Source organism: Dunckerocampus dactyliophorus, chromosome 18 (genome assembly GCF_027744805.1).
Source record: "Dunckerocampus dactyliophorus isolate RoL2022-P2 chromosome 18, RoL_Ddac_1.1, whole genome shotgun sequence".
NCBI classification, from domain to species: Eukaryota; Metazoa; Chordata; class Actinopteri; order Syngnathiformes; family Syngnathidae; genus Dunckerocampus; species Dunckerocampus dactyliophorus.
This window is the reverse complement of record NC_072836.1, coordinates 18,388,213-18,411,128: the sequence shown is the minus strand read 5'-3', so window position 1 is coordinate 18,411,128 and position 22,916 is coordinate 18,388,213. Positions and strand designations below refer to the sequence as shown.

The following is a 22,916-nucleotide window of genomic DNA, read 5'->3' as shown; positions in this document are numbered from 1 at the left end:
TCTTCCGCCACATGTCCATGTGATACCAATAGTGGCTCTCCAGCCTGCCAACCACACACACACACACACACACACACACACACACACGCACACACAAATCCATATAATCTATTGGTGATGGTTTGGTTTATTTTGCCACATGAATTGCTCACACAACACAAGGAAGCGATATACATACAGTAGATCCCACGTTCCCAAAGTGGGGTGCGCCAATTGTAATGGAGGGTACATGAATAAAAATGAAAAACAATTCGTGACGAACACTCACAATTACGAGTGTGCCTGAACGCCTCACGGCGCGAGAGGAGCGCAGCAGAAAGGAGCCAGTGCATGAAGTAAGTTTGATGATTATTTTGTGCATTAAGAGTGTTTCATCTTGAAGATCTCATTTATATCGGCGTTCCAATCCCTGCACGGCGCCGCGGGGAAAACCTGTCACTGTGAGCGGCTTTGGATCATACGACACTTTGGATCGTGGAGGTGCGCTCGTACAAACCCTGCTTCGCGTAACTTCTCGCTCATCTGATAGATTTGGCTATGGCGGTACTTTCTACGTCTATGAAAGACATAACGTTCCTGTGCTTCACCACACTAACGAGGTGGCTTGTTTCCTCCTCGCTCCAAAAGCGTGGCGTTTTGCGTGTCGCCATGTTTACGAGTAGTTCCTGCCTAAGACACAAGATTCCTTTGGAACAGAACATGCGCAGAACATAAATTAATGTTCCTATCGTTCGGGATATCCCGACAGGCGTAAACATGACCCAATATTCGGGTTAGAAAAGGAGTAACCCAGGAGTAATATTCAGGTTTTTACTCTAAAGTCACACCAAACTTGACAGGTCAAAGCAAAATGGAAGCTCACTGAGCTGATTTGGCGGACTCACGTCTGGAAGTTGACTTGCAATGATGACATCCCATTGGTTTGGTTTTATCCGCTCCATGTGAGCAGTAGGGGAGGGCGCCCGTTCGACACGTATCCTGACCTGATGGGCAAATGAGCGCTGGGCAATATAAACATGATTCCTCCCTACCCACACAACAAAGGCTTAAAGTGGGGAAAAAAACTACCGCTGCTAAAAACTAAATGAAGCAAAATGCCCCGTTTTTGACACATTTTTTAAATAATTATCTGGAAAATTGTACAGAATAGCCAAGGTCCATACAGTATAGTTGTATGAGAGTGTTCACACTTGACAAAACGAACACGACCAAGAAGAAAAAGTTGGACTTAGTTAAAGTGGACTTAAGGGTGCTTGTGTAAAAGCACCCCAAAAGGTCAAAGAGGGCTGCAGTCCTGCTCTGGTGTGTAACTGGGTGTCGTCAGGAGTCCATGGACGACAACAGACGAGCTATTTGAGTGAGACGGAGCTCGGAGGGACAAGGGATGTAAAGAGGAATCAGATACAGGGTAGGAGGATGAAGGAGGGAAGGAGACAGAGTGGGGTAGAGGAATGGAGTGTGGGGTCTTAGCAGGCGGTGGTACCTTGGCTGATGGGGGCGAGTAGTAGGGGGACAAGTGGGAGATCTGGTATTGAGACTGGGGGTGAGTGTGACTGAGGCCAGAGTAAGGGGCGGCGTAATAAGGAGCTGGTGGAAGTAGCCCCATGAAGTTGAAGTTGAAGGGGTTGAGGCTGGAGTTCAGTCTGGGTCCCACCATCAGGACCTTCTTTGTGTAGTTGTTCAGGGTAGAGACGCCGGCCGACATGCAGACAGTGAAGGCAAACCAGGCCACACTGACGGAGACACACAAGAGATACATGAATAGGCTTGGCCGTCGACTCTCCAGCATCGATGGGAACCGTGACCAACATTACGATTCCCAGAGTACCCGTACAAAGTATGATACCAACAGATGTTAGAGAATAATTCACTTGATCTGAAAGCAATTTTGGGATGTTTTCGTGTGCCAGTGTCGGAATCATTCAGAGGGCATACGTTGCACTCAGTCGTGGTTAATCGGAAGCCGAATTTCACGCTCTCACGGCTCAGCATGGGAATAGCGTTTGGAATCGTAAACGAACCTAATCTCTCGGAATATGTAAGCAGGATGGCGGCGGCAGGGCTGGCTGCTCAAATAGTGTGAAATTACATCAGGAAAACGCAGTAACGTCGCCAGTGCATGCAACAAAGACAGTAAACAATACAATAGAACAACACACATCCAACACCTTGCTTGTTTGGAACGGGTTCTTTATTAGAGAAGAAGCTATGCTTTCTTGGAGAAAAGGCGTATTTTGTGCTTATTTCACGTAATGTATTTGATAAGGACCTCACCTCATGAGCTGGCTGGTGACAGAAAAGACAAGATTGTGGGTACAAGCGGCCGAAATCAGTTTCCTCTGTAGGGTGGCTGGGCACTCCCTTAGAGATAGGGTGAGACGCACTGTCATCCAGGAGATACCTGGAGTAGAGCCGCTGCTCCTCCGCATTGAGAGGAGCCAGATGAGGTGGCTTGGGCATCTGTTACGGATGCCTCTTGGACGCCTCCCTGGCGAGGTGTTCAGGGCACGCCCGACCCATAGGAGGCCTCGGGGAAGACCCAGGACAATTTAGAGAGACTATGTCTCTCAACTGGCCTGGGAACGCCTCAGGATCTGCTCGGAGGAGCTGGACAAAGCAGCTGAAGAGAGGGAAGTCTGGGTTCACTGCTGTTCACTGCTGTTCACTGCTGGGTTCTGCTGTCCTCGCTACCCAATCTTCAACAAGCGGAAGACGACAGATGTATGGCTGGGTATTTGATCATGTATTTTAACAGACCAGTTATTTTTGTTCATATTTTTGTCATGACTTCATCAAAATTGAAGAAAGAGATGCCAGCCCTGCAACCTTGGGCTTGGGACCATCACTGGAGAGATCCAATGTAGCTTTTTGAAAGGCAGCAGCATGAACCGCTACACTAACAGTGCAATATATTCTAGTGGAAGGTTGCCGTAAATTGGTACGGTATTGGATCGTGGTACCAAAAATAACTTTACTTGCTTGGTGGAGTCTGTACTCCAAACTACTGTGAGAGGCAACGTTTTTGTTGAAGTGCTGCGTGTGTCATGAACTCACTAGAATGCCCAGGAGTAGCCATAACTGTGAGGCTTGAAGTCCTCTGGGCCCATGGTGACTGTAGTCTGAAACACTTGCATGAACATCATGTGACCCACCATTCCAAGCAGACCTGGTGAGATCCAAGCAGAGACCGACCAAATCAAATAAAACCCCCCAAACACCTCGTAACACAACGAACATATTCTGCACCTCCCAGGACGGTGAAAACGGCAGCGAAAGCGTTGAGCAGCTGTCCCCAACGCTGCGTGGAGGGGAACCAGGCCCTGATGCACAACTGCACGGACAGCAGGATGCAGCTGATGAACAGCAGAGCCACGTACATGAGCTCCAAGGACAGCGACAACCACATCATCGCTGGGGGAGCAGAGACAGAATGAGAAAAGTGACAAAGCAATGTGAAGGATTTGATCCGCCATTCACCTTTCTCAGATCCTGGAGTCAAAGTGTAGAACCCTCGACACTTCTCCTCTGGAAAACAAACAATGGACGTTTTATTGGAATGCCTCTGAAGACGTGACTACATTTTTCGGGAAAAACACCACTCTAAAGTGGCATCGAACTGTCTCGCTAAAGGCTCACTGAGCATTGAAAGCAGCCGTCCAACAGTTGGCAGACTCTGGTCTGGAGGTCCACCCCACTAGGTGGCAGTGCCTGATGACCTCAATCCAACTTACTAAAGCTCAGAGAAGGTAGAGTTGTAACTAACTAGTGCAAACTCAACCGGTCTTTTCAACACAACAGTGCAATCGGACTAAAAGGCCTTGAAAGTAAATCAACAAATGTGCGAGTGCGCACACAGGAGACACGCAGACCAAGTGGAGGAGTGCACTCCTTCAGGCCTCACACGGCTAAAAATGACACGTCAAAAACACAAAGTACAGAATAATGAGGAAGACTACAAAACACCGCAAAGGCTAACGTAAAACTCATCATGGGAGGTGGAAACAGGACTGCACCTGAACAGGAGAATACTACCAGGGAACGAGAAAGCAGTAAAACGAGATGCAAAAGGTAGCAAAAGCGAAAAGGAGGTCACAAAAAAGAGCAACACCGGAAATGCGTGAAAAATAGAAATGAACTAAATTACACACAAGACTCGTCGTGCGGAACATGACTGAAAGGTGCTAGTTACCCGTGGCCTTCCATAGAGAGGAAAAGCCCATTTATTTTGAACATGCATACGAGTTACATTGGAATACATCACATAGAACAATTCGGGGTTCTACATGTCCAAAAAGGTCAATGACGATGGACTACAGTACAGTACAGTACTGTACTGTACTGTACTGTACTGTACTGTACTGTACTGTATCCAAGCTCACCACAGGATGATCAGACTTTTTCCCAATTTTACACTTGGTTGATTTGTACTAGCTGTAAAGTTAAAGAATTTATGAAGGCAACTTTTTTTGTTGTTTTTTTAAATTGTAATTTCCTATGGGGAAAAAAATGATTCAAAATCCCAACAAATCAGATGTTGAACAGTTTCCACACTAAATCGTTTGGCCTCAAATGTAATGAAAATCAGTAAGAATTATGGCGCACTTCTTCACGACTACAATAATCAACATATTCTTAAAGTGAAACTGTACCTTTCTTGTTGCAGATTATTTTTGGCAAATGATATTTTTGATACAGCTTTTGCATCGGTTCTTAAAAACATTTGTGCAGGTGCACTTGTCAGTCAAAATCAGTTGTAAATCAGCTCGTATTCACACAGTGGAAAACCCAGCCGGTGTTTGTGAATCTTATTGACCTTTTGCTCTCCGGATTCCTGTTCCATGATTGAGCCATACTGCTGAAGGCTAAATCTCCGCAAGCGGAACACACACTTAAGTTAATCCCCTTAGGGCTGAGCAGACGCACACACACACACACACACTGACCCACACAAATTCCAGTGAACACAGACTGAAAGCTCAGTTCATATTATCACCTTGGATTTCCACTCCCTCTATGACCTAATTTGTTGACTTCACTTCCTGTTTGTGTGCATCGTCATCTCACCCTGGGAATAACGCTCCGCTACACACACATTAACACCGGCGGCCTGCCTCTTAAATCCCACAATTACGACGGTAACAGCTTTCTGTATTAATATGGCCTCTCCCTTTAAATCCAATGATATCTCATTTCTGAATGTCCTCTGAGCAACTTTGACCTACACTGACTGGGCAGTTTATTAGGTACACAATTGAAAAAGCTGTATGAAAACATTGGTTTTGATTGACACTGTTCTGCATCAGGGTACTCCCTTACTATGACGCAGCACAGTTCTACACTTTATCTTTGTAAAAGCACATTTTTATAACTAGCGGGTCTCAATGGACTGTGCAAGTGTACCTAATATTGTGGACCATGTGGTGCTCTGCTTCCTCACCCCATGCGTCCGTGTAGATGTTCTCCTCGCAGGTGACAAACAGGCCCGTGTGAAAGGCGGGGAAGACGAAGCGGTCGTCTCCAGTCTCCCAGGAGAACTGGATGCTGGACGAATTGGACACGCCGGGAACCGGGATGCATTTGCTGTGCTTGGTGGGCGAGCACAGCGGCTTGGGCACCTTTTGTTTACCCACACACCAGAAGGAGGACGTGAGCGCCATGGCGGCCAGGAGGAGGGACACGACGGTCTGGATGAAGGAGAGTGGAGGGGAACGGATTTGCTGTAGGAACGCCATCATTTCCTGGGTGGGGGAAGAAGCTGGGATAGGCTCCAGTTCACCCGTGACCCTAATGAGGACAAGCGGTATAGATAAAGGTCATGTGTAATAGCAAGCTGTCCCAGTACTTTTGTTTGCATAAATTCCACAACCATTCTGTCATGTCACTAAAAATATAACAAGCGTCCAAGCAGCTTTGCGGGTTTTCTTCAGATGATTAATGAGGTGTTCTGAAGGAGAAGGTGCACCACTAATGACAACGACGACAGAAAAACAAGTAATTAAGGGTTAAGTAGAAGCAAAGTAGAGGAAAACTGCCGTCTTGTCCTCAATAGCCTCGAATTATCTTGTGGCTATTAATGAGAATGAATAAAAAAAGTTCTCACCTCCCGGAGCCTGGTTTCGGTGTTTTGTCGTTCCCGCTGCACGACAGGTCTGCTCTCCTTTCTCCTCTTCATCACATAATGAGGAACACGAGCAGACGAAGTCACACACACACTTTTCTTTAATCCATATTAATCCACACCAGACAACTCTGTTCCATCTGTTTTCATTTTGGCAACTCGTTCCCAAATATTCCATTCATCCCCTCTCATCAGCATCTCCGCCGGCTATCCCCTGTGGTCTCCACATCCTCTTTTCATCTGAACATCAACATGACCTTGACGTGATGAAAATGTGGTCAATGTTACAGGAACATTCACTGATTACCACTGCGTGTGTGCTCGAGTCTGAGAGGTGCTGACACCAACAGAGAACTCCAAGGACAACTTCTTTAACCGCTGCACTCTAAAGTTTGTTTTCACAGCAAAATGACACTCTATTCCTAATCAGAGGAAACCTTTTACATTTTCCAATCTCATGTAGCGTGAAAGCTTGCACTCTGATAATACACGTCTACCTTTTAACACCAACTAAGAAATATAAAGCCTTGACTACGCACAACACAACACAACACAACACAACTTAATGGTGTGCGAACACACGATTGTTTTAGTCCACCGATGTAGTCTGGGGTTTTCATGGCAATGGCAACCAGTATAGCATCGCTACAATTTTTAATGTATTAATTTAAATGTATTATTCTAATTAATGCAGTATTTTAATTAAATGCCATTCATTTTAATAAGTTATGATACTGTACATTAGAGTTGTTAGAAATTACATTACCTACATTTTAGTTTTTGTTGCATGACAGATTTTTTGGATCATTTAAGTAAGTATTGATAGCCTCCTAATAATAATAATAATAATAATAATAATAATAATAATAATACTGAAGATCCGGGGCCATATTTTTGACATATAGCTCCTGCTAGCTTCACGTTGACATTTTCCGTCATTTTCAGATCAACATTTCCAATAAAAGTGACTGACCCGTCTTTCCTCAATTGCCATTGGTCACTCAGAACACAATCCAGGTTTAAGCTGTAAATATGCCTCACACACGTATTAAACACATTTAGAGAATAAAATGTATAGGTACTCACCACTAATGATGATTGATGAGCACATAACTATGGTGTGTTCAATGACCGCTGAAAAAAGTGTGAAATTTCAATGCTTGACAACAAAAACACAAAACACTATGAGTAAAGCATAAAGGCAAACATATAAATGGGCTTTTTAACAATGGTACACGTACGTTATACATTTTACTGTATTGTAACATATTTCTACATTTTCTGGTGAATGAGATGTGTCTTCTACCAAAAAATGCCTACTTTTGAAGAAAAGAAAAAAATATATACCCAAAATCAACAAATTGCTAGGCCGTGAATGCTGAATCGCGAATGTGCAGGGCCCACTGTATGGATAGGAAACAGAAAATTGCAATAATCGTAATGTTGTTTAAAGCCATCAGACGAAACAAACAGGATGCAGGGATGGGCAATACCATAATTTCCGGACTGTACGTTTTTCATCGTTTTGGTGATCGTGGGACTTGCAGTCGGGTGGGACTTACAGATCAAAATATATTTAACATGCCTTTAAATGTTAATTCATACTGACATGAACTAAAGCTGACCATTAACGGCAACGGCCACGAGAGGGCGCTCTTGGCTTGTGGAATTAGATCGTGAGTGCGGTGAACTTGCTTTCCGGTAACTTGCTTGTTGGACTCACTGGCTTCTTAAGCTAATTTAGCCTATTCAACCCCCCAGGTATGTTCTTTACGCTAATGTGTCGCTGAATAACTTTCTAGATTAAATGTCTGTTCTTGGTCTGGAATTTTGTGAAAAAATTCTTAAAAATAAATGCGACTTATAGTCCTGTGTGACTTATGTACATGTTTTTTTCTTCTTCGTGACATTTTTTGAAGCAGCTTATGCTCCGGAGGGATTTATAGTATGGAAAACACAGAAATTCTGACAACGTTGTGGAACTGATTGTTGTAACCAAGGTAACATGGAGCACACTACATGGCTGCAAACAGTGGGGGAAGCTGTTGGTTGAAATAACATGACACTGATGGGACTGTAATGTTTTCCACTTTGTTTGAGACAGAGTACGACAATGTGCTTGTCTACCACAGAGACAACACATTAAGAGGACCTTTCACTTGGAAAAGATGCACCCTGTTTTTATCTGTGCACACACACAAAGTGTCTAGATAAGCCACTTTTTTAATCTCTTTCTGAAGAGCGATTAGGTGGCCAAATGAGACGGGCTGGCGCCTAACATCCTAACAACAAAAAAAAAGAGACGTTTACAACCACGGTATCACCTGGGTATCACCTGTCTGAGAGAAGCTATAAGAAAAAGCGGAACGGGGTTTCTCTTCGGAGATCGACTGGGCTTCGCTAAACCCTCGTTGACCCCGATCGCTCTCTCCAGCGCTGGCATTACAATTGCTTATGTCTACTCCTGTTTGAATTCAATTATAAACTGTCCTTGAGACCTCTAGACTCATTTCACAGCTGTTTAGAATCTGGGGGAACTTTCCCCCTGTAAAAGGGCCGGTCCCAACAACATCATAGATGGGACGTTAAGTGACATTTATGCAGATGTAACTTCTGCTGAGTCAGTCATGAAACATGAGTCCAGAATATTCTCATTCCATTCCAAGTGCCAATAGTCAAATAAATGAAGTGTGAGAAAAAGAAGAAGAATGTGTGAATAAGAGGAGGAGGAGGAGCATAGTTGAAGCCTTTTAAGTGTATTCATAATTCATATACATATTGACAGGTTTTGTGATACAGCATGGTTTGGATAGTGTAACTGCCGTCTTTCTTTCTTTTTTTTTTTTTTTTTTTACAATAACAATAAAAAATGGTCAAGACAACACCATGTACGACTCACAATAAAATTTGATGGCAATGCCTCTTTTGAACGGATTTTCTCCCGTTCAAACTGCTGCTGTGCTACTGATGACAACGTACACGGTGAAGCTTGGTCCGATCGGCCCGTGTAGCCAACTGGCCCGTCGCACCTGTCCATCACATCCTTTCCTCGTGATGTCAGGTGACCAGTAATGCTTCCTATGTAGAACAAGAGTAGTTCCCCACCGCTGACAACCCTTCAGTGTCCTTCATCTTGGTCGTGTCCGTGTGGTGAAAGGCGGGCAGACACTTTTAGTCCATCGTTTTATCTCCTCTTACGTCACGGTCCCTTTTCTGTGCACATTAGGAACATTTCTACTTGAAAAATAAGACTGTGCCCATCTGATTTTTCGGGAATACTTGCTGTACCGTAAAAAGCTCACTGATGAAAAATAAGAACACTTCAAAAAGGACCAGAATGGTATAGCACTTCCTCTCATTCATGTACGCACGCACACGCACACGCACGCGCACACGCACGCACACTTACACTCTATTGAAAGGCAACAGATGTCCATTCTCCAAGGCAATAAATGTCTTTGTGGCAAACTCAACCCTGACATTCCAGACATCAATCTGGCTCCCTCCTCTCCGGGAATGAAATAAAAACAAAAGAAAAAGCAGCCAATTAACGAATATAAAGTGAGATACATCCATTTTATCATTTCAGATAAATACTGATGAGGATACAAAAATAATAATGGCTAAAATATGAATCTGATATCATGAGATAAAAATACTACTTGAGAGAAAATTGTAATCTCTCTTCTCAGTTTGACACCCTGTTTGCTCCCAACAGGTCTCCTTAAAACAAAAGAATACCCGGAGAAAAAAAACAAAAAAAACAAGGTAAATGATAAAATAGTGATAAACAAGAGTTTAAACACTTCGAGGGCATTTCAAGGAAATCAAAGTAAGCCCAGAGAGGAAAATCGCTCCTTTTGGTCTTAACGGACAAGTTCTTTTGTTCCTCCATCTGGTTTGGCATCTCTTTTCATTCCGCTTCCATCTCAGTTAGTGTTTTCTTCTTAAAAGTCTTTTTTCCTTCAGCTTTGTTCCTTTATGCTGTGTGTTTTTGTCTTTTTCTGCTTTGAAGTAAAAGAGCAATAATAGTTCTCCAAGAAAAGCAGTAATGTCTTGAATGTAAATGATGTTGACTCCTGTTGAAATTTTACATTCCCTTTTGTTGCTCTCTCTCGGTCCTGTGCGACTCTTCTTCACAACAAGTGTCGTCTCGTAGCCGGCCCTTGTCCAAACCTACCCACAAAAAAACAACAACTCATTTACATACAAATATTACATTGTCTAGTACAGTGGTTCTCAAATACTGGGGCGTGAGGTGGAAATTTTTGCCTAAATTACACATTTTCAAGCATAAAAATGGCTGAAATACCAATGTAAAGGCATTCAGAAGACGTTTTGATATGTAGTATTCTACACTGGTCACTAGGTGTCTAATGTTGCTGTAATTGTTGTTCGGTGAGGCACACAAGAACCAGACTTGATCGCAGGTTTGACTTATGTCACAACAAGCACAATAATCTGTAACAACTACTATATTGGGTGATAGGAGTGTAAAGGTGACTATAGGGGTGTTATTTCATGTCTAGAGGGCTCTATTCATGTTAAAAACCTTATTTAGAAGGTTGTAAACACGTTTCCTATGTTGTAACTACAAAAAAAAATACTTTTATGAACAAGGAATCCTACTTTGTGGAAATTCTCTATCACGATCGGGTCAATTAACCACGAAAAACGAAAGATTACTGTGTATGGCAATAGATTATTACAAATGTGCTACTGATCTGACGACAAGCAAGTTGATGTGATTGTATTGTGAATAGAGATTGCTTGTAAAAATGTCACTGAACTTTTCCAGACCTGCCAACCTTGCATACATTTGATTAGTAGCAGGGCTACTTATTTAGAAAAAAAAAAAGACAGTTACTATACACCTGCAGAGCATGAGAATGACATTCAGGACCAACAAAGAAAATACAAGAATACTGGAGAGGACCTTGCATTGTTGTATTCATCAAATCAAATCAAATGGCCAAATGGAAAAGGCAATAGCAGCCTGGAGGGCCAAAAAAATGTATGTGGTCGACTAAATATCTCTTAATGAAAAGCCACACCTCGATCAGGAAATGAAAGCATGTTTCCTAAATGACAACACACAAAGTAAATCTAGACGGGAACAGAACAGGAACACCACAACCACCCATTAATAATTCTGCAGACCTATGCTGAAAATACTATGCTGAAAAGTTTGCGGCACGGCACAACTGCTTTTGAAGTGAATGGCATAGCAAACAAAATAAACAACTTTGTAACATCCAAAGAGGTCATAGCTTTCCGTGAAGGAAACATTTGGAGTACAAAAATGCTATTTCAACACCGAAGCCAAAGCTCCCTGACAATCTAAGGGGAAAATCCTGGACATGTCAACACAAACAAAATCTAAACTTACCGCATCCAGACTCCTGTTATTGTCTCACCCTCTCTCCGACTGCTCCAAGTACACCAATTTGGCCGGCCGGGCGCCCTGGGTAACCTGCTTGAGGTAGAGTTGACCAAACAAGTTGATCAGTAATAACCTGAAACATGGAACAAAAGCGTTACATTTCCTCTCTAAGTTTCCTGCTTCTCCTTTTTACCTTGTGCTTCGGACATCGGAGTGAGAAGTTATCTTCATTAAGAGAACAATCTGGGAAGGAAAGAGAAAATATCAGTAGATGATCAGACCATTAATAACTTCGCTATTAACGTTTGCTTACCTGATTCAATGGCACACAGATAGTGGTATCGAAGTGTACAGCCTTTACTGTAGCAGCCAAGGGTAGAGCCGACCATCTCACAGTATGAACAGCTCTGAAAAATAAAGGCACTTGTGTCATCATAACATAATAACCACCAATGTTCTCATAAACTGCTTTTAAAACAGTTACAAGAACTATTAGAAAATAAAACTTAAGTCTCAGAGATACTGACGACACTTACCGTTTCCCTGGCACCATCGAGTGCCTCCTGCAGGCCATACAGTCTCCCATTGACAAGGTAGACTCCGCTGGTCCACACGATGCATCCTTCATGAACCCACAACTCCTCTGGGTCCATGGGCATCTGAGGCAACTGGGCAAGTTGTGCCAACGGTCCCAGCGAGTCCAAAGCTGGCGGTGGAGGCTGGAAGGGCAACGAAGCCTTACTGTTGGAAGGTACCATTCTAGGAGAGTCCTCACTAGATTTGTGCCTCCGTTTAAAGCGAGGATGTGAGGTCAGCTTCCGGTGTTGCGGTCGTTGCTGGGGTTCATCTGCTGGATGCTGTTGCTGCAGTGTTGGAAACTGTTGCTGCTCTGTCTCAAAGTCTGGCTCTCTCTTTAGCTTTGGGATAGGTCTGATATCAAGGTTCATGTCCCACGTTAGAGATGTGTTTTTACTGTAGCTGGAGGTGTAAGAGAAAGCAGTGGCACTGGGCTGGCCAGTCATGTCTTCATTATTAGCTAAGGAGCTGGCAGCTCTTACTGCAGTAGAAAGAGATTTAAGGTTTGAATCTAAGCTAACGGTACAGTTACTCATCACTGTGGGTCTGCTCATCGGAGCTTGTTGTGTTTGTGAGTGTTGGAAAGTACTCAAAGGATTTGAGCCCAAGTCAGAGTTTGGTCCAGTTTTGATTGTGCCTGTGGTTGTTTGACATTGTCTAACCTGGGGCTGATTCTTGGGGAGCTTTGCAGCATATTCAGCAGGATAGTAAGGCCCATAAAGGTCTCCAAGGTGTTTGTAATTGGCCCATTTTTGACACAGACAGCAAAGTTGGCGGCCAGAGTGTTTGGTTTCTGTAAGAGCAGGTCCGGAAACAACATAGCCAGATGAAGGGAGTGCTTTTCCTGACTGAAGTGTCGTTTCCACTTCATCCATCTCCCTCCTCTCGGATTCTCTTTTGGATAAATTTGAGGAAAGAGTTGCGGCCGGAAGAGAATCGATTCCACTCACACCAGCTTTCCCTCCAACTGCACTTCGCTCTCCTTTCAACTTATCATCCTCAGCATTTACAATAGTGCACACTGCCCCAATCTCTGGTATTTTGTTCTCCACATGTATGTGTGGAATAAATAGGCCCTTCAGATTTGGATCTAGGAATGCTTTATTTGCGCCATTACCCCCTTTTGCCCCTAAATGTGTATCTGTCTCATCTCTTGTGGCTGATTGTGTTGCTGCAGGTCCTCCTCTTCTTACCCTTTGACGCCCTCTCCTTTCTGGTGAGCCATCTTCATCTTTCAAACCTTTGCGCCGCCTTCTCACAGGTTTGACTTCGATCTCTGGCTGAACTGGTTCACTCTCAACATCCACTTTTACTACCTGGGTTAAAATGGGTGGGGTTAGAGGAGGAGTACTTTTACTTTCTAGGACAGAAGTTGTTGCAGAAGCTTCTGTGCTGCTTGGAGTGGGCACTGTTTCTGATATGATGGGGGCAGCTGTAATGGGAGTTAGTGGAGGTTGAGAAGAATTCAGATTTGTGTTTTGAGCTTGGGCTTGTGACTGGATCAGACCCTGTGCCTGGCCTTGGTTCTGAGCGCGCTTTTGTTTATTCACACTCCCAACTGGCCTGCCCTTCTTCTTGCCAGATGGGAAATAGCCTTTAGGCACAGTACTGTCCAGCGACTTAGAATCTTGTGCAGACAGATTGGGCCGGGCAGAGGACATCTGATGTCTGCTCAAAGCCTGTCCTTGAGATTGGCTATGGTGGGGTGAGGTAGTTCTATAATAGTCACTGCCAGTATAATCATCGAATCCCATTCCTGACTCTTGAAGTTTCTGTCGAAGAAGGTTAGCGGCAGACTGCTCGCCTCTTCTTGTCTCAAGCTGCTGGTAAGTGTTGGTGAAATGTTGAATATCTGAGAGGGCAGATGAAGATGGGGGTGGGGAACCCTGGACGGGACGAGGAAGTGGTGGAGGAGGTGGTAAAGGACCTAGCAAAGCAAAGTCCTCCTTCTCACCAGACGCTGACACAACAGAAGCTCCCAATCCAAAGTCAAAGTCTTTTTGTTTGAGAGTTTGGGTTGTCTGGTGAGGTTCACATGGGTAGGCAGTCTCATCAACTCCTCTGAAGGGCATCATATCATTGATTGAGCGATTGTCTTCCATAAAAGCATCATCCCCTCCTGAAACTCTAGGATAATGGCTTATGTCATGGTCCTGTGAATCACTAAACGTTGGGATAGCTGTGGGAGTAAATCCCGGGTAATGATTGGTTCCATCATCAGCATTGCTTGCAGGCTTTGTAACACTTGGTGATATTTTCTGAACTATAGCCTCTAGTTTCAAACCGCGTCCTTTCTTTGGAGGAAAGGCTTTCGTATTACAACTTGATGGGGATAGAGATTTCGGAAAGGCATTATCACTAAGCAAAGGGGAAGAGAGCCGTGGAATATCAGAACAGGATGACTCGTCTTCATTGTGATGGTTTGACTCAGTGTGTGCCCCAGGGGAGTGATGTGAATTTGTGGCACCCCTCTGCTGAGATGCATCCTGGAGTAGCCGTTTGGCAGGAATAGGGGAGATAAAAGAACGAACTCGCCTCCTCAGTATAAGTGGATTTGTCTCTCCAGGCCCCCCAGACTTCGTTTGACGCTGCACCTGTGGCCGAGCAGAGGTTAAGTCAGTTTGAGGTTTAGCAGAGTTGCATGGAGGGCGTTTAGTTTCCTCGTGCTCAGCTGGATTTGGACCATGTGCCTTTGGATAAGGGAAAATGCCCTCTGAACCTCCAGGGACAGATGATGGTGGAGGTGGTGGTTGCGTCCTGTAGCAAGAGTCACCCTCAATCACTCTAGTACCCTCTCTTCCAGGGTGTGTTGACTCCCACATTTTCATGTCATAGTATCCGCTTTGCTGAAGGAGCAAAGTTTTGGTCCCATGTTGTTCACTGTGCATGTCTGTCTGAGGGATTATCCTTTGTCTGTGCTCTGATGGAATGACTTTATGTCTTCCTGGGGAAGAAACAGGCATCATCATCATATCCTTAGCAGACCTGTTCATTGCTTTCACCCAATCATTTATTTCATGTGAATGCTGAAGGGGCCCACGAGGGTGAGGATACATTTGAAGCTTATTTGCTTGCGTCTGGAGTGATAAACTGTGGTAGGGATGATGGGAAGGAAAATGAGGACTGCCGTGTGGCATGATATTGCTTTCTCTTGTATCAGCAAGCCGATAACCAGGAAAACTGTTGGCATCACCTGTTGATAAATCAACACCTTGAAGATATGACTGACGTCTTGGTGGTGATGATAAAGGATTGGAGCTCAGAGGATGGGGCATGTGCCTGTAGGGGTCAGAATTTGGCACAATGGATTTTGAATGATATTCCATATCAGTTTCATTAGTTCCACCACTGCCATGAAAATCAGCGTTTGGACCAGTCTCTTTGGATGCTGTTTCAATTTTTACCACTTTTTTCTCTAAAACGTCATTTTTATTCAGATCATTGACTGATGCTGTGGAAGAAAATGGCTGCTGAATCACAGAGGCCGCACTCTGATTTTTCTCTCGCTCTCTGTTACTTTCCCGGTCCCTTTCTGGTGTGCTACGTCGATTTGGTGACACATCGCAGATGACTGAGCGCCGTTCCGATTTTTGGGATTCTGTTTGACCAGTGCACCCTTTTAGTGGCTCAGGATCTTGCAAAAGGAGCTCCTGCACAGCAGACGACATAGTGGATGCATTAGACATTTTTCTTTGTGGAAGAGAATAGTCCGCTAAGTTGATATGCTTTGGTTGGATCGGCTGCGTGTCTGAAGCTTGTGGTAAATTATCCTCTGAGAAATCGCCCTCATTTTTTGCAGCATTTTGCAATATCTTGGTGATGGCAGCCTCTGACTTCATGGAGGATTGAGGATGCATCACAAAACTGGGTTTATTTTCCAGTCTGTGATTTGGATGTTGCGGCTTTCCAATTTGGGTCAAAGTATCATTGGCTCCACCATCCGCCATCCTCATATTTTCTAACAGACCATATGGGTATCTTGTTTGAAACTGTTGTTGAACTTGAATATGTGCAGGAAATGGCTGTTCTGGTCTTCCATAACGTCTGTCTAAATTATAACCTTGAAGAACTTCTTGTAAAAGGCTAGGAAACTGGTGCACTTGCGAATTGTCCTCTTGACCTTTAGTTCCTGCTGTTTGTCCTTTCTTCCCAAATGCCTCTGTTACAGAGCGCATATCTTTTGAATGTTCAGGGCCATAGCCAGAGTGAGATTGCTGATAGTCTCTGGAACTCGATTCCATTACACCTGCTGGGCCAGTCCTTCCTTTGTTCATCACAGACAAATCTGAGCCATATGTTGACTCTACAAAACTATACTTATGTGATCCAAACTGGGCAACATTTTGAACCTGTTCAATATTTGATTTGGGGTAACGAGACGAATACCGACTCAGATCAATACCTTCCTCTCCATTATAACTAGTTGACTCTTTCAAGTAAGACTGTGCCTGCTTCTCCTTCAGACAGAGATCTTGCGGTTGTTTGCCTTTTTCGAAATGGCTTCCCTCAGAACGTGCTGAAACAATCACACCAACGCTTTGCTGTTCTTCAGATGCAGGTTTTTGTTCACTCTCATTGTGTGCAGTGGATGCGGTGTGCAACCTATTTTCTTTGTCCTGGCCATATTTTGTGATGCTTTCTCCACCACGCAACATTTGGCTATTTCCCTTCTCCATCTTCTCAACCCCATCTTCGTGTTCAGTTTTGATGCGTTCATTTGTTACTTCTGTACTTTTCTTATGGCCACCTTTTGGAGTATTATTTACTAAACTAGTGTGTGAAACACAGTTTGGCTGGGCAGGAGGAATATTACAGGACCTGGATGAGGAGACTGTCGGTTTTGAATGTGATTTTAGGTCGGTCTCTGTTGGCTGACACTCAGAAGAGGAAGATGCTGATGAAGAAGCGACAAGATCTTCATTTGCTTTTGAAACAATTTCTTTTGGTGGTGACTTGCAAGTGAACGTTTTGGCATTTACTGATGTTTGTGCCTGGGTTTGACTTGGAGTATGGTAAAAATATGGTTCAGACCCGCTACTTGCACCACTTAGTTGCCTCCGTCTTGTATGTTCCACCTCTATTAAATGATCCTCTTGCTCTGTCTTGGTCTCTGATGAGGTCCCGACTGACATATAAGATGAGTCTTCAGCAGTAACAGGGTCTAAACCTGCGCCATCACCAACTCCCACTGCATCTTTAGCTGTGCCCGTGCTTGAGGCCGCACTTGCATTTCTACTCCTTGGTTGCAATGAGGGAACACCATGCGTTGCTTGTTGCATCTGTCCATCTTTCCCTTTCTTCTGTAAGAGCATATTGTCAGTAAGTGTCATATGTTGAACTGTGTTTGGTAAATTGGCTACTTGGGAGCTCAGAGCATTAAGACTATTCAGTCCTGCATCTTGCATTTTCCCAACTGGAGAGCCTCCAAGCCCTGATCCTACACCTATTTTTTTGCAGCTTGTTGGTGGGATGCTGTTTATGCCAACAGTGGTGAGGTTATGACCTTTGTGACTGCCACTGCTACCACAACTACTGATGCTACTATTTGAGTTGGGCGTTGGACTTAACTGTGACACAACCTGCATTAATCTATGACCGTGGCTGCTATGGACATTAGATGTGGGAGGATGGGAGGGACCAGAGGGGTTTACATATGTCTCTGAAACACCCATCAAAGGGGAAGGTGTGGAGCTACAACTGGGGGAATGTACTGCAGATGCAGCTGGGGAAGGGTTGGATATTGGGCTGAGGTTTTGGTGCATCTGGCTTTGTTGAGAATTAGCATGCATTGGGGATTTGGCAAGTTCTTCAGATGCTGCAATAGGTATATTGGGGTTGGACGGTTGGTGATGTTTACCATATACAGAGCCTGGAGATGGGCCCTGCTGCTGCATTTTCAGTGGGCTGTCATAACCCACACCTGAACTGTGCTGAGAGTTGTGGTGCTGTAGTGTGACTTGCTTGAGAAGTGGATGCGTCTGTGGGGAATATCCAGCATAATTTGAGGCAAGGTAACGCTGTTGAACATTCTCCACTGGCCCCATATTGTTACTAGCAACTGAACCGGAGGCAGAGTTTGCACTTGGGTTGACACTGTGAGAACTGTTGACTTTGGGATCAAAACTGGTGTTAGTAGTCCCATCAAGATATCTCTGTGGAGGGGGGCTGTACATTCCTGATGACCCTGTGGATGCTCCAGCCTGTGGAGAGTACTGTGGGTACTGAGGGGTCATTCTGTGCACAGAGGTTGGATAACTCCTATGCTGTTGCCCATGGTGGACTGGAGAAAATGTTTGTCCAGGTTGGCGACTCTGAGAAGCCGTCATAGCCTGCATTGCAGCATTCTGACTCACGCTGTACTGACGAGGAGAGAATGCTCCGGATCCTCCACCTGAACCAGTACTGGGCCCATAGTCTACTGAATATTGTGACATGACTCCAGATGATAACACAGATCCAGAACCAGAATGTCTGTACTGGGGCGGTATGTGTCCATCGATATTAGGATATCCAAATCCTGACCCGTAGACCAGGCCTCCTCTTCTGTTCCTGTCCTTCCCACCCATTGAAAAATAATAATCCATTGTGTCCTTCCTGTAAAGGTTGTTGCCGTTGCCACTATGAAGGTTACCCTGTGTTGGTGGTGGCTCTACAGTCCCTCTGTTTCGAGCATTATAAGCAAGCATGGGGCTGACTTGACTGGCGTGTGGAAGGCCTCTGTGCAGGCTCTGCTGTTGCATCCCTGCATAATCATCCGCCATCCTTGGTGAGACCTGGGGCTCTGCTGGTTGAGTAGGATATGGAGGTCCTCCTCCACCCCTCCCGCTAAAGCCGGCGGGGAGAGAATGGGGGGCAGGGCTATTAGAAAAATTCTGCATGTTTTTCCTTTTGACTTACAAAAAGACAACAGTGAGTACTATCAATAATGGGGGACAGCACTGATAAATGAAGGACTGATGGCAGTCACCATGGATGCAAAAGACAGCAGAAATTGATTTTTTAAATTAAATGCTTCATGAAATCCACAAGGGCGTTGAAGAAGGGGAATATATATCTGAAATGCTATAATTACCAAACATTGGATGGTTGTATCAAAACAATAAAAATGTTCTTTCTTCAATGTGACATGGACATATGGTTGCTTCCACTTAAAAAAAGGTTCACTTGACAGTTTGCTCAAAACTTGTGGTCATTCCTCTGCAGCTGAAGCAGACAAGCCACAATATAAGGCAACTTCAAATGTCTCACATGTAAATGTTCTCGGACAATGGCCCCCGTAAGCATACTTTTTTTTTTAGGATAATGATTATGTCAGCATCCAATTACAACTATGCAACAAAATGAAGAATCCATTGAGACAGAATTCTGCCACAGCAATTTTCAAAGCGTCTGTTAAGAAGTGTAATCTTGCCAGGATCGGACACACAGTTATGTGAGATGATGACTTGAATCGAAGGGTCTAAAAACACGTCCCAAAACGCCATCGACTCTCATCCGCTCTTTTTTTTCGTCCTTCTTAGTCAGTGCATTTCTTATTAGTCTGTAGATTTTTTTGAGAGCTCTTAGTTCCTCGATTCTGCGCATAGATTCCTCTTGCTGCTCTCCTGCAACTCCAGCATTGACACCATCTTACCTGGGCTATTGTCTGTCAACCATCATTTAATTCTTCCTAGTTCCATGGCAACTATTTGCCAAAAGGAGGGTAATCCATGTATTCCACTTCAAGGTCAGTCCATTCAAACGCCAGTTCTTTGTTCTTCTTCAGCAATTCCATGCAGATAAATTCATGTTTCAGCGGCTGCTGCCCGGAACCCTGAGAAACAGAAACAGACAAATAAAAAAAGTTAGCATGTAAAAGGTCAACACATTTACCATTTATGATACAAAAGTTGGGTAACTACTATAATTTTCCAAATGAAGGCTGCATTTTCTTAATCGATTAATCTGAATCTTGTTTCGATTAATTGAGTAATCTCTTAGGCCCGAGACGGACCAAATCAATAAACATATTGGAAAAGGTGCAAAAATGTCTATCGCTGTTTTCCAAAGGCAAAGCAGATGTGTGTAAATATCTTGTTTTGCATAAAACGCAAAAGGAAATAGGTCTGCTTTCATAGAGGACGAAGGAAATTAAAAAATATTCACATTTGAGAGGGGGAAACAGAGAATATTTACGTTTACAAATCAAAAAACAATTAATCGAATACCAAGATAGTTGTCAATTAACTGGATTAATTAACTGAGGTCACACAGACTAAATGTTTTTCAACCTAACTTGACATAAACCGGCGGAATAAATGAACAGCGTTTTCCACAGGACTGCAATCCATCTACGGCGGGCTGACACGTCATCGTCTGACTTGCATAACTGGCCATGACGCAAGACTCAGCGCAAACGTGCAACATTGTCTCATGTTTTTAATCCTTATTTAACAAGACAACATGCAGCAATGACGCTCCTTATAACACCACGCACGGGCGATTTAAAACCTTTCTATAATTTAAAAACCTTTCTATAATATAATATGATACTCCACCATCTAATACAGCTAATATCACTGTATTGATGAACAGATGCGTCATATCGTCAGCTGCGCTTATGAGGTGTGTTAAGAAACAGAGTTACGACGCCATCTACTGTGCAGAGCTGTAACGACAAGCTACACAAACAATCCCATTCCATTGCATTCATTGTGTATGAACGAGGGCGAACACGTAGCCGAATCTGACAAATGTGTTTTTTTTTTTTTTTTTTTTAAAAAGGTAGCAACAAATCTGTGGCGGTCAAAATGCATTTGTGGCAGGCCATGCCTCAGCCCTCCCCCTTGCCTGACAAACATGTCAACTCCAAGTCACACATGTTGATACAACCACTAAAACAAAACAACTTCATGAACTTAAAGACCCACTGCAGTGACACTAAATGTCATTAACTTTACCATCTGTTAACTTCTTTTAATTGACTTTAATTATTACGGTTGACTGTATGAAGGAGTGCACCTCTTTTATGGGGTCAGGGCCCATAATTGCTGTGCGACACATGCTTGTATTGTCTCCTTTTTACCCTAAAGAATGCTTAATTGCCCTGCAACACATTGGGGTGATTGTGTTTTCCAAACTTCTCCACAAAGTGATAATTAAACTGTTATTGTGACTGGCGTAATTTGTGTCACTCATTATCTTTAACAACATACATTAGTGACCACAGTCTAAGCCAGTGAATAAAGGGGTGCGCAAAAACAAACATGTATCAAGCAGATTTATCTTCAAGTGTGGCGGTGGTGCTAATGGAGGAAAAAATATGTACAGTTGGAAGGATTCTATTGATCTCCACCAGCGTTATTACTAATTAATCACAGCAACTCACTGAGCATGACCAACACACAACAGTGCAGCATTAATAGACAACTGTCTCTGTGCAGTCTGTCAGCAAGATGGTCAATTCCCATCATATTAATAAGAGCATACGCAATTCTATCGCCAAAACGACATCTTCTCTTTTTTTTCCTTTACACCATAACATTAGCAGCTACGTTAGCTAAGAGCAGGCTTTACGAATTACAATTAGCTTAGTAATGCTGGTTCTTTTAGCCTTGTAGGTTAGCCTTAGCTCACACACCGCAATTCGCCAGCTAGCTACGCTACCAGCTCCACTTAGCATCTAAGCAAGTTAGCTATTTTGGTGTTTATTAAGATATTTCACGTTATGTCGTAGCGTACACACAAGCATAGCTACTGAAAGCTAAAGGCTGCTTTTAGCTAAAAAAAAAAAAAAACTGGGGTGATTAGGTGCAGATGTTTTTCCCCTCGCAAATGGGAGTGTGGCTGTAAGCACATATGTTAGCCACTGGTGTATATAGAACAAGTAAGAGCCTTAACGTGACATAATTAGCATCACTGTCATGAGCTAACGTCGTTCTGGGAGATGCTAGCTAACCTTAAACACTTACCTGAAAACGTAGCAATACAAGGCCCCTGGTTAGAGTCAAAGGCTCCTTTTGACAATCCCGCTGTTGTGGCAGGAAAACCCCCAGTCTAGAGTCGAATGCTACGCCGCTTTTTCCCTCGCCCTTTCGGGGTCCATGCAATCCCGACCAGAGGCGGCGAATTCCGCGGGGGGGCCGTCACGACAGTCGGATCCCGGGGCCTCTCTTTCGATTCCCCCCTTCTTTTTTTCTTTTGTCCTCACCTCCAAAAATGATGAGAGCAGGGCACAATCAGGGTGGCTGTGGGTCCCGTCAGCGCTGAGGTCCACACACACACACACCCCCGCCCCCTCTTCTCGTTGCCTCTCTTTCACACACCGCTGAGGTGATTGCACCTATCTTCTACTCAAATCAAACACATAGCCGTCACAGAAGCCTCATCAAGCGCCCTAGCGTCACTTTCCGTCCTTGAAATGCATTTCCCTGTCTTCATCACATGCTGCTTTTCCTCTAAGACTACTATTTTTTTCTTGCCGCCTTGATACACACACACAAAACACACGCACACACACATTTTCCTGCACCCCCTCCCTCATCTTTCACCATCCCTCCATCTCTCTGACGCTTTTATTTTATGATTTTCATCAGTTTTTTTCACCATTAACAAAAAAAGCTAAGATTAGGCTTATTTTCCAAACGCATTTTGTGGTCTGAACGCTTATCAGCACTCCAAGCTCCTTTGTTCTTAAGTGAAAGTGAATTAGCCTGACGGTACAAAGGCACCAGACAGGACTGAATGGAATATGCAAGCCTGCAGACCAAATTATCAAATTATTTATGTTACTGTGTTTTATTGATGATCTATCGCGGCCCCATTTGCGTTGTATTTTTCATTGAAACTGACATTCATTTT

At 43.8% G+C, this 22,916-nt stretch overlaps 2 protein-coding genes across 4 annotated transcripts; both read right to left on the bottom strand.

Moving 5' to 3' along the window:
* Window positions 1-134: 134 nt before the first annotated feature.
* Window positions 135-8,276, bottom strand: LOC129171343 (germ cell-specific gene 1-like protein). The gene is made up of 6 exons (XM_054759897.1): window positions 6,101-8,276; window positions 5,438-5,784; window positions 3,478-3,525; window positions 3,247-3,411; window positions 3,055-3,166; window positions 135-1,733 (listed from the first exon to the last, which is right to left on the bottom strand). The coding sequence occupies exons 2-6, from the start codon at window positions 5,733-5,735 to the stop codon at window positions 1,277-1,279; spliced, it is 1,080 nt and encodes a 359-aa protein (XP_054615872.1). The 5' UTR covers window positions 5,736-5,784; window positions 6,101-8,276; the 3' UTR covers window positions 135-1,276.
* A 609-nt stretch (window positions 8,277-8,885) lies between these two features.
* Window positions 8,886-22,566, bottom strand: tcf20 (transcription factor 20). 3 transcript variants are annotated; one of them, XM_054759894.1, is made up of 6 exons: window positions 22,028-22,566; window positions 12,038-19,890; window positions 11,815-11,908; window positions 11,695-11,744; window positions 11,508-11,634; window positions 8,886-10,294 (listed from the first exon to the last, which is right to left on the bottom strand). In XM_054759894.1, the coding sequence occupies exons 2-5, from the start codon at window positions 18,953-18,955 to the stop codon at window positions 11,524-11,526; spliced, it is 7,173 nt and encodes a 2,390-aa protein (XP_054615869.1). In that variant the 5' UTR covers window positions 18,956-19,890; window positions 22,028-22,566; the 3' UTR covers window positions 8,886-10,294; window positions 11,508-11,523. The 3 variants fall into 3 exon arrangements, with proteins under 3 accessions (XP_054615869.1, XP_054615870.1, XP_054615871.1); XM_054759895.1 differs by having other exon boundaries at window positions 11,508-11,594; XM_054759896.1 differs by having other exon boundaries at window positions 11,508-11,591.
* Window positions 22,567-22,916: the final 350 nt, after the last annotated feature.

What these genes read in the sequence shown, in the direction of transcription:
- LOC129171343 (XM_054759897.1), bottom strand. Translation starts at nt 5,735, where the DNA reads ATGATGGCGTTCCTACAGCAAATCCGTTCCCCTCCACTCTCCTTCATC. An exon ending in CATCTACACGGACGCATGGG is followed by an intron (nt 3,526 to 5,437) that starts GTGAGGAAGCAG and finishes TTTGTTTTCCAG; the next exon opens with AGGAGAAGTGTCGAGGGTTC. An exon ending in CGTTTTCACCGTCCTGGGAG is followed by an intron (nt 3,167 to 3,246) that starts GTGCAGAATATG and finishes GGATCTCACCAG; the next exon opens with GTCTGCTTGGAATGGTGGGT.
- tcf20 (XM_054759894.1), bottom strand. Translation starts at nt 18,955, where the DNA reads ATGCAGAATTTTTCTAATAGCCCTGCCCCCCATTCTCTCCCCGCCGGC. An exon ending in TCGATGGTGCCAGGGAAACG is followed by an intron (nt 11,909 to 12,037) that starts GTAAGTGTCGTC and finishes TTTATTTTTCAG; the next exon opens with AGCTGTTCATACTGTGAGAT. An exon ending in TCTGTGTGCCATTGAATCAG is followed by an intron (nt 11,745 to 11,814) that starts GTAAGCAAACGT and finishes TTTCCTTCCCAG; the next exon opens with ATTGTTCTCTTAATGAAGAT.